The 15,604-nt window shown below is 40.3% G+C and overlaps 2 gene segments (V, D, J or C); both read right to left on the bottom strand.

Moving 5' to 3' along the window:
- LOC116814448 (T cell receptor beta variable 24-1-like) overlaps nucleotides 1-15,295 on the bottom strand; it is a 58,267-nt gene extending 42,972 nt beyond the window's left edge. The window contains 2 exon segments of the V gene segment in view: nucleotides 14,769-15,114; nucleotides 15,247-15,295. Of these exon segments, the coding sequence occupies nucleotides 14,769-15,114; nucleotides 15,247-15,295 (395 nt within the window).
- On the bottom strand, nucleotides 588-3,277 carry LOC131381143 (T cell receptor beta variable 25-1-like). The segment is given in 4 exon segments: nucleotides 588-1,089; nucleotides 1,214-1,384; nucleotides 3,021-3,081; nucleotides 3,213-3,277. Coding segments are annotated over 2 exon segments (435 nt in total).
- Nucleotides 15,296-15,604: the final 309 nt, after the last annotated feature.

Below are 15,604 nucleotides of genomic sequence, written 5' to 3'. Positions count from 1 at the left end.
GATAGAGAACACTTCCCTGAGATCCAGCATATCCAAGACAGAAGAATCACCTAGCCATGGGATAGTCTTCCAATGGTAAGAGTAGTCTCCAAAGAGATTTAGGGCTGAATCCAGGGACATTGTTAAAGACTATTCTTTGCCAAAGTTGGAGCCTTTTCTCTTCCTTAGGCCTCATGCAGATTTAGCTAAAATTACATTTATTTAGAGGGACATTAGTGAAAATAATAATTAATCACTTATTTCAAGTGAAAATAAAATTTTATTCCAAGTTCAAAGTCATAGATTGAGGAACTGAAGTCGTGAGGTGCAGGACTGGGGTCAGGAAAGGGCAGGGACTTGTGTGGCTGTGTATGAAGGAACAAGTTTAACATGAGGAAGGACCCATGAACCAGAGATAAAGACAGGCTGTGCAGAAAGTCAAAGGATCCTTTTCCTGTTTCTTAGCTGACAAAGACTTTCTTCAGCTAGCCGTAAGGTAACTGTCAAATATTATCACATTTATCTTGAAGGATAAAATTTGTGCAAGCTCAATTGAACAACAACAACTAGATGTAAGGAGGAAGTCAGCTAGGATGACTGTGGGGCTGGGTCATTTCTCAGCTTGTTAGAGACTTAGCCAGAGATAGTCTTTAGTCCAGACTGTTACTTAAAGCACACTTGTCCCTCAAGGCTGAGGAGTCTGGGAAGATTTGCAGGGGTTTCTGTAGTTTAAGATGAGGTTTCTGAAGTCAAGATGTCCTCACCTTAGAGGCGACCCTTTCTGTGTGGAGTGTCAGTATCCATGTAGCACTGTGTATTCACTGCTGGCACAGAGGTACTGAGAGGTATGTGAGGGCCTGGCAGACTCCAGGGTCAGGGGAAAATGCTCTGTCCTTATTCTGGAGACTGTTGACTCAGAGGAAAGATCTCCCTTCTCTGTGGAATTAACCCCGTAGGAATAGTGGATGAGGTGTAGTTCCATTCCTGGATCTTGTTGATACCAGTACATTTTGTCATGGCCCATCGTTTGAGAACATTCCAGAGTGATCTTCTTTCCTGTCCCTATAACAAGGTATCTTGGGGTCTGGTAGATGTCAGCTTTCATGAGGCCTATGGGAAGAGACAAAAATTGGCAACAGAGTTCACGATGGACTTTGATGGTCAGCCAGGCACAAACCCAACACAGAGGAACTGTTCCTTCTAGATTTTGGAATGAACTGTGTCTATGACTTACCTGCCCCCAGAAAATAAAAGGCCACGTAGCGGAGGAGCCTGATAGTCATGGCACAGTTGGGGCTAGAGAGGATGTCTCCCAGTAGTGGGGAAGCAGGATAGGCTCTTGATAAAGTCATTGTGTGTGTGTGATGACACAGCCCCTGCAAACTTCCTGGGTCCCACAGCCGTCCTGTTGAAACAGTTTCATCTATATCCTTTTAACCCATCAAATGACTAATATTTTTGTTCACTTCCCTCATCCAAAGTAGGCTTGATGCTTTGCTTAACTCAAGTCTTTAATATTCTTACAAAACATTCCATTGCAACTGTTTTATAAGCTATGAACATAAAAACTACATAGCTTTGAATGCCTATAATAGCAGGATTTTACCCAATTAAAAAGGTTGGGAAAGGAAGTGGCATTTGAGTTGAGTTCTGAAGGATGAACAGGAATGAACTCTGCAAACCCAAGAGAGAAGAACATGCAGAAGAGGGAACCAGTGAACAGCATGGCTTGATCAGACAAGGAGCAGGAGAACCTGTGAGCGTTAAATGAGGCAATCTATTTATATAGACACATGTAAAGAGCTTGGAGCGGTAACTGGAATTTACTGAGTCCTCAGAATGGTGTTATTATTGTGTGATAATAACTTTCTGAGTCTCATTTTTCACTGACTTGGTGTTCAGGCTTTATCAGCTTAATCAACTTAGCCTTTGCCTAGGATGATTTTAGTCCATCTGCCTTTAATTGCACCATCAATCATGACACAACAGAAAATACAATCCAATACAAGCTTTGGTAATACTACTAAAAATGGTTTGGGTGCTGCTGCAGTAAACAATGTCTAAACCAAGTGCCATTCTCCCTCCGCCCTTTCCCCCATTTCTTCTTAACAGAAAAGTCTTTGGTTTTGATTGTGAGATACAAAGATTAATTCCAGAATTTCTCCCAGCTTTGTCCACTTCCTTTTCCCTAGTTCATTAAGATCTACAGTTGGTATTTACTAAAATTTTTGTTCACATGATGCTGACATGGAGTTTGGGTTTTTACGATTATATCTCTACTATTTGAACACTATGTCTTCAAGTCTGTATATATTTACATGTAACACATGTGGGCCCCTGCTTACTCTTCCTCTGTCATGTGTCACAAAGGAATATAACAGTTTTGATTTACCAAACCCTGAAATACTCTTGTCCTATCAGGGGCTCCTTTAAGACAAAAGTAACCAATAAAATCATTAATGAGATTTGGCTTTAGAATTTACTGTGAAATCTGGTCTTAAGAGTAAGTGCTGAGAACAGAAAAAATGAATTGAATTTTACTGCCCCCTGCTGAAAAAAAGGTGTTAGAGGTTTGGGGAGATTCTGACAAATTTTAAAGAAACAGGAAAGCGGGAGGCTCCCAGTTGTTCTCAGTGTGAGATGACTTAAGGATGAGTGATGAGTTGATGAAAGTCTTCAGCAGTGACTGGATGTAAAATCTATACCTCACAGTAGAAGCAACTAAAGAAAGGAAAGAAGAGAAGTGCTCAACCTGGGCTTGAAAGTAGATATGAGAGAGTCTCAGGTCCTAGTCAGATGAAGGGGAACTCAAAGGCAGAGGTAACTATCCACTCCTTGCTGCCCAGTGCAGGAATAACTCATGCATAGCTTGCCTTTTATTGATGAAAACACTTTCCCCAAAGACTACCTTTCTGACTTAGTTAGGGAAGTCCTCTGGAGAAGGTGCTGGGAATTGCTAAGTGTGAATAATTACAGAGACAGACATTATGATATATAATTATTGTATATATCTCTATACATTTTTGTTCTAGTAAAACCACCTTTCTCAACGGAGGCTTCTTGATTCTCAGGACTTTGTAGTCCTTCCAGTGTCCATGAAGTCTGCATAGGGAAGAGATACCAAGAAAGACAAGAGACAAAATGCAGTCTTAATATTCAGCCAGGAGGGAAAGATCTGGAACCAGAATGTGGCAATGCTAAATTAAGACTTTATATTATGGCAAAGGACTCACCTGTCTTCAGACGAGGCAGAAGGGAGAAAGGCTGAGGGTTCTGGTTTCCCAAAGAGTGATTAACATCTCCCAGCTCAGGGCTCTGGGACCACATGGAAGTAGAATTACCTCTGAGGTTTCATTTTCCATGCCAAGAATAGCCTGTACCATCACGGTTCCTGTTTTCACAGAATAGAGTTTGATTCCAGAGAATCACAGACACTGACTATAGGGCATGTGTGTTGAGCTTTTATGCAGTGTCTTATGTCAGAATCCCACAGCAAGGGCTTTTTATGAGCTTCAGCACCATGTTCTCAACCCAGTGGTCCCTCAGTATTCATGGGGGATTAGTTTAAATCCACTGATGCTTAAACCTCTTATATAAAATGGCATGGTATTTGCATATAACCTAGGCACATCCTCCTGTATACTTTAAATCAACTCTAGAATACTTATAATAGCTAATACAATGTAAATGCCATGTAAATAGTTGGTATACCTCAGTGTTTTAGATTTTGTATTTTTTTGTTATGTTATTTTGTAATTTTTAAAATATATTTTTCATCTGAGGTTGACTAAATCTGCAAACGAGGACCCCATTGATACAGAGCGCCAACTGTGTACTCTACCAGCATTTGGAAGTTCCAAAGGCCCTCAAATACAGCATGCATAATTCATTCCCCTCCTTCCTTCTAACTCTGCCTCTTTGCCTGTAATACTAAAAATAGGACTCCAGGCATAAGCTTAACTTATTAAATATTCTAATTAGACTCACTTAAATATATGAGTATATAAATTTGTGTTAACAATTAAAACAACAAATATTTCATATATTTTTATATATATGCATCCTCCTTTGCATGTCTTCTTTCTCAGGACTTAGATTCCATTAAGAAAAACAGCTTTGATTTCCCCGAACATTCTCCCATGTATGTTTGGGATTATGTCACTCCACCCTAGTTCTCAATCAATTATGTATTACCATCAGATATTAATATCAGATAATAATTGTTACATAAGTCTCCATACATTTTTTGTCCAGTAAAACCCCCTCTCTCATTTCCAGCCTTCTCTTAACCAAACATATTTTCTTTGTTTTAAAAAGGCTTGTAGATAGGAGGTGTGGAGGACTTAAATACACATGTAGCAGACCTGGATTGCTCCGGTCTGAACTCAGATCACGTGGGACTTTAATCATTGAACAAACAAACCCTTGATAGCAGCTACACCATTAGGATGTCCTGATCCAACATCGAGGTCATAAACCCTATTGTCGATATGGACTCTAGAATAGGATTGCGCTGTTATCCTTAGGATAACTTGTTCCGTTGATCAAATTATTGGGTCAATATATGTATAGTAATTCACTTAAACTGATTTAGTCTTAGCATAGGTTGCTTGGAGGTTAAATTATGCTCCGAGGTCACCCCAACCAAAATGTTTAATGCAGGGACAGTAGCTTAAGGCCTGCGGGCTTATTTGAGCTTTGTTTGCATTAATAAATTAAAGCTCCATGGGATCTTCTCATCTTACATATTCATGTTCGCCTCTTCACGGGCAGGTCAATTTCACTGGTTGGAAGTAAGAGACAGCTGAACGCTCGTGGGGCCATTCATACAAGTACCTATTTAAGGAACAAGTGATTATGTTACCTTTGCACGGTCAGGGTACCATGGTCATTGAACATATGTCACTGGCAGGTGGTGCCTCTAATACTGATAATGCTAGAGGTGATGTTTTTGGTAAACAGGCAGGGTACAATTTGCCGAGTTCCTTTTACTTTTTTTAACCTTTCCTTAGAGCATGCCGATGTTGGATTAACAGTATAGGTAATAATAAATTTGTTGAGTTGTTTATTAATATCAGGCTGTTAATTTGTCAGTGGGTTATTCTGGTCTGATGTAGGCTTTAGCAGTGGAGAATATTTCATGTTACTTATATTATTGCATCCATAAAGTAATAGATTAGTCCAATGTGGTGTTAGGAGTTCAGTGGTGTGATTAGAATTTAGAGTGGTTGGATGTTGAGCTTGAACGCTTTCTTAATTGATAGCTGCTTTTGGGCCGACTATGGAGATAATGTTTTTTACTCTCTACGTGAAGGTTGTTTCCTAATGTCTAAAGAGCTGTCCCTCTTTAGACTAACAGTTAAGTTTACAGGGGGATTAAGTGGCTCTGTAGGTAAATTTAAAGTTGAACTAAGATTCTATCTTGGACAACCAGCTATCACTAGGCTCGGTAGGCTTATCACCACTACTCATGAATCTCCCCACTATTTTACTACATAGATGGGTGTGTTCTTTTAGCTGTTCTTGGGTAGCTAGTCTGGTTTCGGGGGCCTTGGCTTTGGTTCTCTATGTAAAGTTATTTCTAGTTAATTCATTATGCAGAAGGTATAAGGGTCTATCTTTGCTATTTTATTCTTGGTTAACTTTTTCATCTTTACCTTACAGTACTATATCTATTGCACCAGGGTAAAATTTCTATCACCTATACTTTTGTTTGGGTAAATGGTTTGATTAAGGTTATTCGGTAGCGCTATTAGTTAAGTTTAGGGCTAGAGTTGGCACAAGGTGGTCAAATTATGGTGAAATCTTCTGGGTGTAAGCCAGATGCTTTGTGTTAAGCTACACCTTGGTTCATCCAAGTACAGTTTCCAGTACACTTACCATGTTACGACTTGTCTCCTGTATATAAATATGTAGGGGTTTTAGTTAAACTAATCTCTAAATTAATACTTCAGGAGGGTGACGGGCATTGTGTGCGTGCTTGATGGCCTCATTCAATTAAGCACTCTGGCTCTTAATATACTGCTGAATCCTCCTTGAGCCCTTAGATTTCATAAGGGTTGTCATGAGATTTTCTGGGTGTAGAAAATGTAGCTCATTTCTTACCGCCTCATGGGCTACACCTCGACCTAACGTTTTTATGTAGATAATTGTGCTTACTTTGCGACTTTTACTAGGGTTTGCTGAAGATGATGGTATATAAGCTGAGCAAGAGGTGGTGAGGTAAATCGGGATTTATGCATTATCGAACAGGCTCCACTAGAGGGTTATAAAGCACCGCCAAGTCCTCTGAGTTTTAAGCTATTGCTTGCAGTGTTCTGGCAAATAGTTTTGTTGATTTAACTATTGGAGTTTAGGGCTAAGCCTAGTGGGGTGTCTAATCCCAGTTTGGGTCTTAGCTATTGTGTCTTCAGAAGTATTAAAGCCTCCTTCATAGTTTATTTTATTTCAGCTAGGGTTTTATACAACTGAGATGAAGCTTAGCTTTATTAAAGATAGATCTAAAACACTCTATGCCGAGTTCTATTAGCTCAGGTTAATTGTATGGCTGCGGTGGCTGGCATGAAATTAACCAACCTAGATATTAGTATAGTTTAGTTAAACTTTTGTTTATTGCTAAAGGTCTATCACGGTTGTTTCCTGTGGGGGTGTGGCTGAGCAAAGTGTTCTGAGCTGCATTTGTGCGTGCTTGATACTTACTCCTTTTGATCAAGGTGATTTAGAGGTACTTTCACTGGGATGGGGATGCTTGCATGTATAATCTTACTAAGAGTTAATAGAAAGGCCAGGACCAAGCCTGTCTGTTTATGGGGCTGTATAAGCCCATCTAGACATTTTCAGTGTCTTGCTTTAAATAATTAAGCTACATTAACCGTATATATGTTAAGTGCAAAATTGGAGTATAGAAGAAGATACAGGCAATATGCATAGTTGTAGGGTTCAGGGATTTAAAGTTGAGTTAGCAGGAGTTGGTGGAGTAGGTGTTAGTACTCCCAAGTGGTTGGTGTAGTACAAGGTGACAGATGATGCCTTTTGGGGTGTGTAAATTTAGGGTATGGGCTTAGTAATGGATGGGCATGCATATTAGATATAATTGTTGTAAAAGTAGAATTAGATTGGCGGGGGGTTAGTTTCCTAAAAAAATTTGCATTAGTTGAGGGGTAGCTGTTGGGGATACCCAAAGCTAAAATACGAATACTTTGGGCTCTGGCCGAGTTGAATTAAGGCTTACTTGTTTTTGAAGTTTGGCAAGGTGTCTTTTTTCCTGGGTTGATGAAGTCAGAGATGGGGCGGGCGGGGGGGGGGGGGTTGCAGATTTTCATTTTAAAAGTCCGATAAGGGGAGTGGTTGTGTGTGTTTGTCTATTAATTACTGTTATGTCTTTCAAGCATGAATTAATTAGCACCTTAGGGTAGTTATGCCATGTTGGAATATTGAATTTAGGTGCAATTAATATAGGTGATTGGTAGGAATCAAAGACAGGTCCAGCTGCAGGTGGTGGGGAGGGGACCAGGCCTTCTGTGATGTGATAGCATACCTGAAAGTTAAAATACCAAATGCATGGCAGTGCTCCCATGACTGGTTAATAGGGTGATAGTCACTGGTCCATCGAGATGTCTACTCTTAACTAAAGAATATATAGCCTTGTGAAGAGCCAGTATAAAAAGAAAACCAGCACAAGACAAAGATACCCTCTTTCACCACTCCTATTCAACATAGTACTGGGATTCCTGGTCAGGGCAATCAGGCAGAAGGAAGAAATAGACATCCAAATAGGAAGAGAGAAAGTCAAACTATCCCTATTTGCAGATGACAGGATTCTATATCTAGAAAACCCCACAGTCTTTGCCCAAAAGCTGCTTGATCTGATAAACAACTTCAGCAGTTTTAAAATACAAAATCAACATTAAAAACTGGAATTCCAATACGCTAAAAACATACAAGCTGAGAGCCAAACCAGGAACACAATTCCATTCATAACTGCCACACACAACAAATATCTAGGAATACAGCTAACCAGAGAAGTGAAAGATCTCTACAACAGGAATTACCAAACACTGCTCAAAGAAATCAGAGATGACAAAAACAAATGGAAAAACATTCTATGCACAGGGATAGGAAGAATCAGTATCATTAAAATGGCCATACTGGCCAAAGCAATATAGATTCGATGGTATTAGGTTGGTGCAAAAGTAATTGTGGTTTTGGTGAATTTTAAGTCATTATAACTAGGCTCAAGCACATCTTTATTAATCAAAATAGGAACCATTACAATCAACACATTTTTTGCCAATGAGAAATGAGTTTGTTTATTCCTGTAGCATAAAAATCTATGCTTTGGAATTCAATGAACTCTTGGAAAGCATTTTCTGCATCTTGCTGGCTGTGGAAGCATTTTCCCTGCAAAAAGTTGACAAGATGCTTGAAGAAGTGGTAGTCGGTTGGTGAGAGGTCAGGTGAATATGGCAGATGAGGCAAAAGTTTGTAGCCCAATTTATTCAACTTTTGAAGCATTGGTTGTGTAACCTGCGGTCAGGTGTTGTTGTGGACAAGAATTGGGCCCTTTCTGTTGACCAATGCCGGGTGCAGGCATTGCAGTTTTTGGTGCATCTCATCAATTTGCTGAGGATACTTCTCAGATGTAATAGTTGTGCCGGGATTCAGAAAGCTGTGGTGGATCACACTGGCGGCAGACCACCAGACAGTGACCATGTGTAGGGTCCAGCCCCACAGGGTCGGTGGGTTTTCTCCTTGTGTGCAGAGACGAGAGAGCATAGAAATAAAGACACAAGACAAAGAGATAAAAGACAGCTGGGCCCGGGGGACCACTACCACCAAGACGCAGAGACCGGTAGTGGCCCCGAATGCCAGGCTGTGCTGATATTTATTGGCTACAAGACAAAGGGGCAGGATAAGGAGTGTGAGCCATCTCCAATGATAGGTAAGACCACATGGGTCATGTATCCACTGGACAGGGGGCCCTTTCCTGCCTGGCAGCCGAGGCAGAGAGAGAGAGGAGAAAGAGAAACAGCTTACACTATTATTTCTGCTTATCAGAGACTTGCAGTACTTTCACTAATTTGCTATTGCTAACTAAACAGCAGAGCCAGGTGTACAAGATGGAACATGAAGGTGGACTAGGAGCGTGACCACTGAAGCACAGCATCACAGGGAGACAGGCCTCCGGATAACTGCGGGCGGGCCTGACTCATGTCAGGCCTTCCACAAGAGGTGGAGGAGTAGAGTCTTCTCTAAACTCCCCCGGGGAAAGGGAGACTCCCTTTCCTGGTCAGATAAGTAGCGGGTGTTTTTCTTTGACGCTAACACTACCGCTAGACCAAGGAGCCCTCTGGTGGCCCTGTCTGGGAATAACAGAAGGCTCGCACTCTTTTCTGGTCGCTTCTCACTATGTCTCCTCAGCTCCTATCTCTGTATAGCCTGGTTTTTCCTAGGTTATGATTATAGAGTGAGGAATATTATAATATTGGAATAAAGAGTAATTGCTACAAACTAATGATTAATGATATTCATATATAATCATATCTAAGATCTATATCTGGTATAACTATTCTTATTTTATATTTTATTATACTGGAGCAGCTCGTGTCCTCGGTCTCTTGCCTCGGCACCTGGGAGGCTTGCCGCCCACAACCATGACCTTTTTTTGGTGCAAGTTTGGCTTTGGGAAGTGCTTTGGAGCTTCTCGGGCCAACCATTGAGATGATTGTTGGCAGTTGTCATATAAAATTCACTTTTCGTTCCATGTCACAATCTGATCAAGAAATGGTTCGTTGTTATTGCATAGAATAAGAGATGACACTTTAAAATGACAATTTAAAAAAAGTTTTGCTCACTTCATGAGGCACCCACTTATCGAGATTTTTCACCTTTCCAATTTGTTTCAAATGCTGGGCAACTGTAAAATGGTCAACCTCGAGTTCTTTGACAACTTCTCGCCCAGTTGTAAGAAGATCAGTTTTGATGATTGCGCTCAACTGGTGATTGTCAACTTCTGATCACCTGCCACTATATTCTGCATCTTCAGGGCTCTCATCTCCTTTGAAAAACTTCTGGAACTAACACTGTACTGTATGTTCATTAGCAGTTCCCGGGCCAGATGCATTGCTGATGTTGCGAGTTATCTCTGCCACTTTATGACTCAGTTTGAACTTGAATAAGAAAATCACTCAAATCTGCTTTTTGTCTAACACCATGTGGAGAGTCTAAAATAAATACCAAATAAGTAGCAAGTAATAAGTAATTAGCAAAAAACATAAAGTGAAAATGTGCATTAAAATGATGTATAACATAACCACATTTACTTAAGAATGTATTTCAATATCAAATGGCAAATTTCAACAATGCAAAAACTGCAAATACATTTGCACCAACCTAATATTCCTATCAAACTACTAATGACATTTTTCAAAGAATTAGAAAAAACAGTATTTTAAAATTCATGTGGAACCAAAAAGCCTGAATAGCCAAGGCAATCCTAAGCAAAAAGAACAAAGCCAGAGGCATCATGTTACCCAACTTTAACTTATACTACAAGGGTACAGTAACTAAAACAGCATGGTGTACTGTACAAAAACAGATATAGACCAATGGGATAGAATAGAGAGCCAGGAAATAATGCCACATATCTACAGCCATCTGGTCTTTGACAAAGCTGACAAGAAAAAGCAATGGGGAAAGAACTCCTTATTCAATACATGGTGCCGGGGATAACTGGCTAGCCATATGCAAAAGATTGAAGTAGATCCCTTCCTTATACCATATACAAAAATCAACCCAAGATGGATTAAAGACTTAAATATAAACCTAAAGCTATAATGCCCCTGGAAGATAACCTAGGAAATATTATACCATCCTAATCATATGACTTGACAAAGATTTCATGATGAAGATACCAAAAGCAATTTCAACAAAATCAAAAACTGACAAATGAGACCTAATTAAAGAGCTTCTGCACAGCAAATGAAACTATCAACAGAGTAAATAGACAATCTACAGAATGGGAGAAAATATTTGCAGACTATGTATGCATCAAAGGTCTAATATCCAGAATCTATAAGGAACTTAAACTTACAAGCAGAAAACAGGTAACCCCATTAAAAAGTGGTCAAACGGCATGAACAGACACTTTTCAGCAAAAGGTATACATGTGATCAACACGCATATGAAGTGCTCAACATCACTAATCATTAGAGAAATGCAAATCAAAACTACAATGAGATACCATCTCACACCAGGCAGAATGGTTATTATCAAAAGTCAAAAAATAACAGATCCTTACAAGGCTGCTGAGAAAAGGGATTGCTTATATGCTGCTGGTGAGAGTATAAATTAGTTCAGCCATCATGGAAAGCAGTATGGTGATTCCTCAAAGAACTTAAAACAGAACTTCCATTTGACCCAGCAATCCCATTATTGTGCACATACCCAAAAGAATAGAAATCATTCTGTCATAAAGACACATGCACACAGATGTTCACTGCAGCACTATTCACAATAGCAAAGACATGGAATCAACCTAAAAGGCCATCAACAGTAAGCTGGATGAAGAAAATATGGTACATATGCATCATGGAATACTATGCAGCCATAAAAAGAATGAGATCAGCATCACAGTTTTGCACATAACTGTTTATTATAACAAACCTGTACATGTCCCCATGAACCTAAAATAAAAGTTAAAAGAAATATGAAGGAACATAACAACTATGATAACTTTGAAATGCATCAACTATCACACACAAGAGAAAAGCTGAATCTTTGTCTACAGAAGTTGGAAAAACTCTTATAGATAAGCTCATCTTTGATTTGAGAATTAAAGGATATGTGAGGATTAGCCAGGCACTCAAGATTTATTTCAAACAATAGATGTTGGTGAGGCTGCAGAGGAAAGGGAACACTTATACACTGTTGGTGGGAATGCAAACCAGTTCAGCCACTGTGTAAAGCAGTTTGGAGATTTCTCAAAGAACTTAAAATGGAGCTACCATTTGACCCAGCAATCCCACCACTGGATATATACCCAAAGGGAAATAATTTATTCTGCCATAAAGACACATGTACCCATTATGTTCATTGCAGCACTATTCACAATAGCAAGGACATTGAATCAACCTAAGCACCCATCAACAGTGCACTGGATAAAGAAAATGTGGTACATATACACCATGGAATACCATGCAGCCATAAAAGAACAAAATCATTCCCTTTATGCAACATGGGTGGAGCTGGAGGACATTATCTTAAGCAATTAATGCAAGAACAGAAAATCAAATACTATATGCTCTTTTAAGTGGGAGCTAAACATTGAATACACATGATTGTAAAGATAGAAACCATAGACACTGGGGCTAACTAGATGGGGGAAGGAGGGAGCAGGGCATGGGCTGAACAACCACCTGTTGGATTCTATGCTTATGGCCTGGGTGATGGGATTGTTGGGACCTGAAGTCTCAGCATCACGCAATTTACCCATGTAACAAACCTGCACAACATGTGCCCATTAATCTGTAATAAAAGTTGAAATAAAAAAATTAGTTTTGACAGAAAAGGAATAAAGAAGCTCATTTCAGATGAAGGAAAGAGCTTTGGCAAAGGTACACCTGTGCAATTCAGCCTGGTATATTCAGGGAAATATAAAAAGTTCAGTTGAGCTAGAGTCTAAAGTGCTGGAGTGAATTCGGCCAATTTGGCCAGATGTTTAGTTGGAGAACCATTTCTGAAGGGCTTTGTGTGTTGTGTGAGGAATGTCATAAGTGGTCATGCTGGTGGCAATGTGAGAAATAGGGTAAGGGAAAGGGGTAAGAAGCTAGTAAGCCAGGGAGAGGGCATTGCATTTATTTCTAGGCAATGAATGATGAGGGTCTGCACTGAGGTAGAAGCAATGAGGAGGGAGAGGGGTAACTGAATCAGATGAATATGTGTGTATTAGAAACTGTGATGCCGACATCTCTCTGTGAATGGCCTTGTTCTAAAGAGACGCTTCCTCCCCATCAAATTTATGAGTGCTTCTCAGAGCAACTCACATATAATGACGTGGTTACAAGGAAAGTGGGAATAAGATCTTCCCTCTCACCTTGGGATGGCACTAAAGGACCATCAAGACTCAGAGCTCCCTGTGGGGTCAGTGAAGGACTTTGTTGAGGATACGGCATAGCCCAACTTTTCCCTCTGCCCAATTTCATTCTGCCCACGTGGACTGCAAGGGCAGTTTCCACAAACCTTCCTGCACACTAATTTCCCTCTCAAAATCTTCTTTTGGAGAACACAAACTATGACAATGTGGGATATAGAAGTAATAGATTTAGAAACTGATTTAATATGAGGCATAGCAAAAATCAGGAACCTAGAATGGCTGTTCAATCACTGAGATAGAAATACAGTGTGTGGCCAAAATGGGCAAGTGCAAGGATGGAGAGACAGTTCATTTCAGGGATAAACTGAGTTTGAATCGCCTGTGGAGCATCCAGCTGCAAGTGTCCAGTAGATAGTTGAATTTGCCAGGCAGGAACCTATGAAAGAAGTTGTCATGACAATGAACGGGAAGGTTGAGGAAAAATATGTATACTGAGGAAAAAGGGCAGAAGGAAAAATCCTGGGGAAATCTATCAGAAATGTCCAGGAGACAATTAACTGGGACAGTTAATAGCTTGTGAGGGAAGAATTATTATTCCTGTTAAGACTTGATGAGGTGTGCATAGAAAGCAGGAAACAAAACTCTGGAGAAACCTGTTTTTTAAATGGAAAGCAAATGAGAAAGAATCCCTAAGAGTAACATTCTTTTCACATGAGAACAGGTAGAAAAGGGAACAAGTTGGATTATTCATTTCTGAACAGTCACCAAGTCCCGTGGATTCTTTTGCTGAAATAATTGAAGCTTATGGGACAAGAAGATAAACCCATGAGGAAGACATCAACTTGATTCTCAGGAAGACTTTTACATCAAGCTCTGTCAGTCCTAGATCAATTATTTTTGTGCCTGGGCCTCACTGGCTCCTAACAGAATCCCCTCTGCAGGGGAACCAGGGGACTATTCCAGTGCCTGGAAAAAAAAAGGGGCACTTCCAAGCTCCTAGCTTTGACCTCATACTGGGGTCAGGGAATTTTATTTTTTGAAATTCAGTACATCCAGATAATAATGTAAGTCTATCTGCACCTGCAGGTTAAAATGAATCTCAGCAGAGATCAAAGTGTGGGGTAGTAGATGAAAAATTACTTTTGTAAATCACAGTCTCTGATACTTGAAATTTAACTTCTGAGTCAGACTTAATAATTAAATTTACTTACAGTGAAGTTTTAGAAAACAAGCTAGTTATTTTGTTTTTAGTAGAAAGGCAATCAAATATAGAGCTAAATGGTGGAGCTGAGCTTGGAAGAACTGGGGCAGAGAAAGGTTAGACAGGATAAAGGAGCTGTCAGTGGGAACAGAACAAAGTGTGGGATGTTGCAAAGTGGGTGGAGATAATGGCAAAGGGACTATAAAAACTGCATTGTATTCAGCTCATAACAAATGCTCTTGTTGAAAATCATGAGCTTCTGTCAAACGCTCAAGTTCATTCTCCTGAAAGGTCACCACTGGGCTAGCTCCCTAGGAAAAATAAATAGACAGGGGAGATTGATTCAGTGTAGCCTGTGGTTTCAGAGTCATCACATGGCTTGGGGACATTGATCCAAAGTGGCCCTTAGCTCACACTACCTAAGACCACTGAAAGCTCTAAACACCCCACATCCCACAACCCATATCCAGGTACCCTTCAGAGCAAACAACTCACCCATGTGTCTGTCTTTCTGTGTAGAGAGCAGGTGGCCGTGAAGCACTGTGCAAATCACTGGTGGCACAGAAGTAAAGAGCTGTCTGGTTGGGGGTGGCAAACTCTAGGGACAGGGAGAAGTTAGCCTGTGTCTGTCGAGAGACACTGTATCCATCAGAGATCTCTCCTTTGTTTATATCTTTGACATCAAAGGAGTAATAGATCAACCGTAGCCCCAGTCCTGGGTCTTGTCGATACCAGTACATTCTATCATGACCCTTAGTCTGAGAACATTCCAGCATAATCGTCTTTCCTGTCTTTGCAATCCTATTCCTTGGGGTCTGGGTAATATCAGCATCCATGGACCCTGTGGGAAATAAGACAGAAACTGAAGACAGAGACTGGTAAATGTCCTCGTGCTACAATCTCTAGGGATAGGCTTAATCCAGAACCTGGAAAATTTAAGGCAGTTATTTCCCCATTTGTTTTCCAAACTCACCTGTTCGCAGGAGACAAAAGGCCACACAGAAGAGGAGCAGGGAGGCCATGGCATGAAGAGGCAGGATGGAGGTGTTTCCAGCTCTGGATGTTGAGGGAAGCAGGGCATGGAAATAGAAAACTGGGAGGATTCAGGAAGTGATGTCATTGTCCCTCCCAAGGTACTGGGTCTTAAAGAAAGAGGCCATGTTGGCTTATGTATTATATGTTCTCAGTAGATGCTGAAATTCTTCTACTTGCTTCTCTTCTGTTTTTTCTGGTGCTTTACTGACAACCACCAGAGAGCTGCCTCTCTCCCCTTTCTCAGGGCATATCTATTTCAGTTGTTCAAGGAGACATCATCCTCCTGAGAAAATAGG

The sequence above is a fragment of the Hylobates moloch genome, unplaced genomic scaffold (genome assembly GCF_009828535.3).
Source record: "Hylobates moloch isolate HMO894 unplaced genomic scaffold, HMol_V3 SCAFFOLD_1, whole genome shotgun sequence".
NCBI lineage: Eukaryota > Metazoa > Chordata > Mammalia > Primates > Hylobatidae > Hylobates > Hylobates moloch.
Note: the sequence above shows the minus strand (reverse complement) of the source record. Positions and strands in the feature narration are given on the sequence as shown.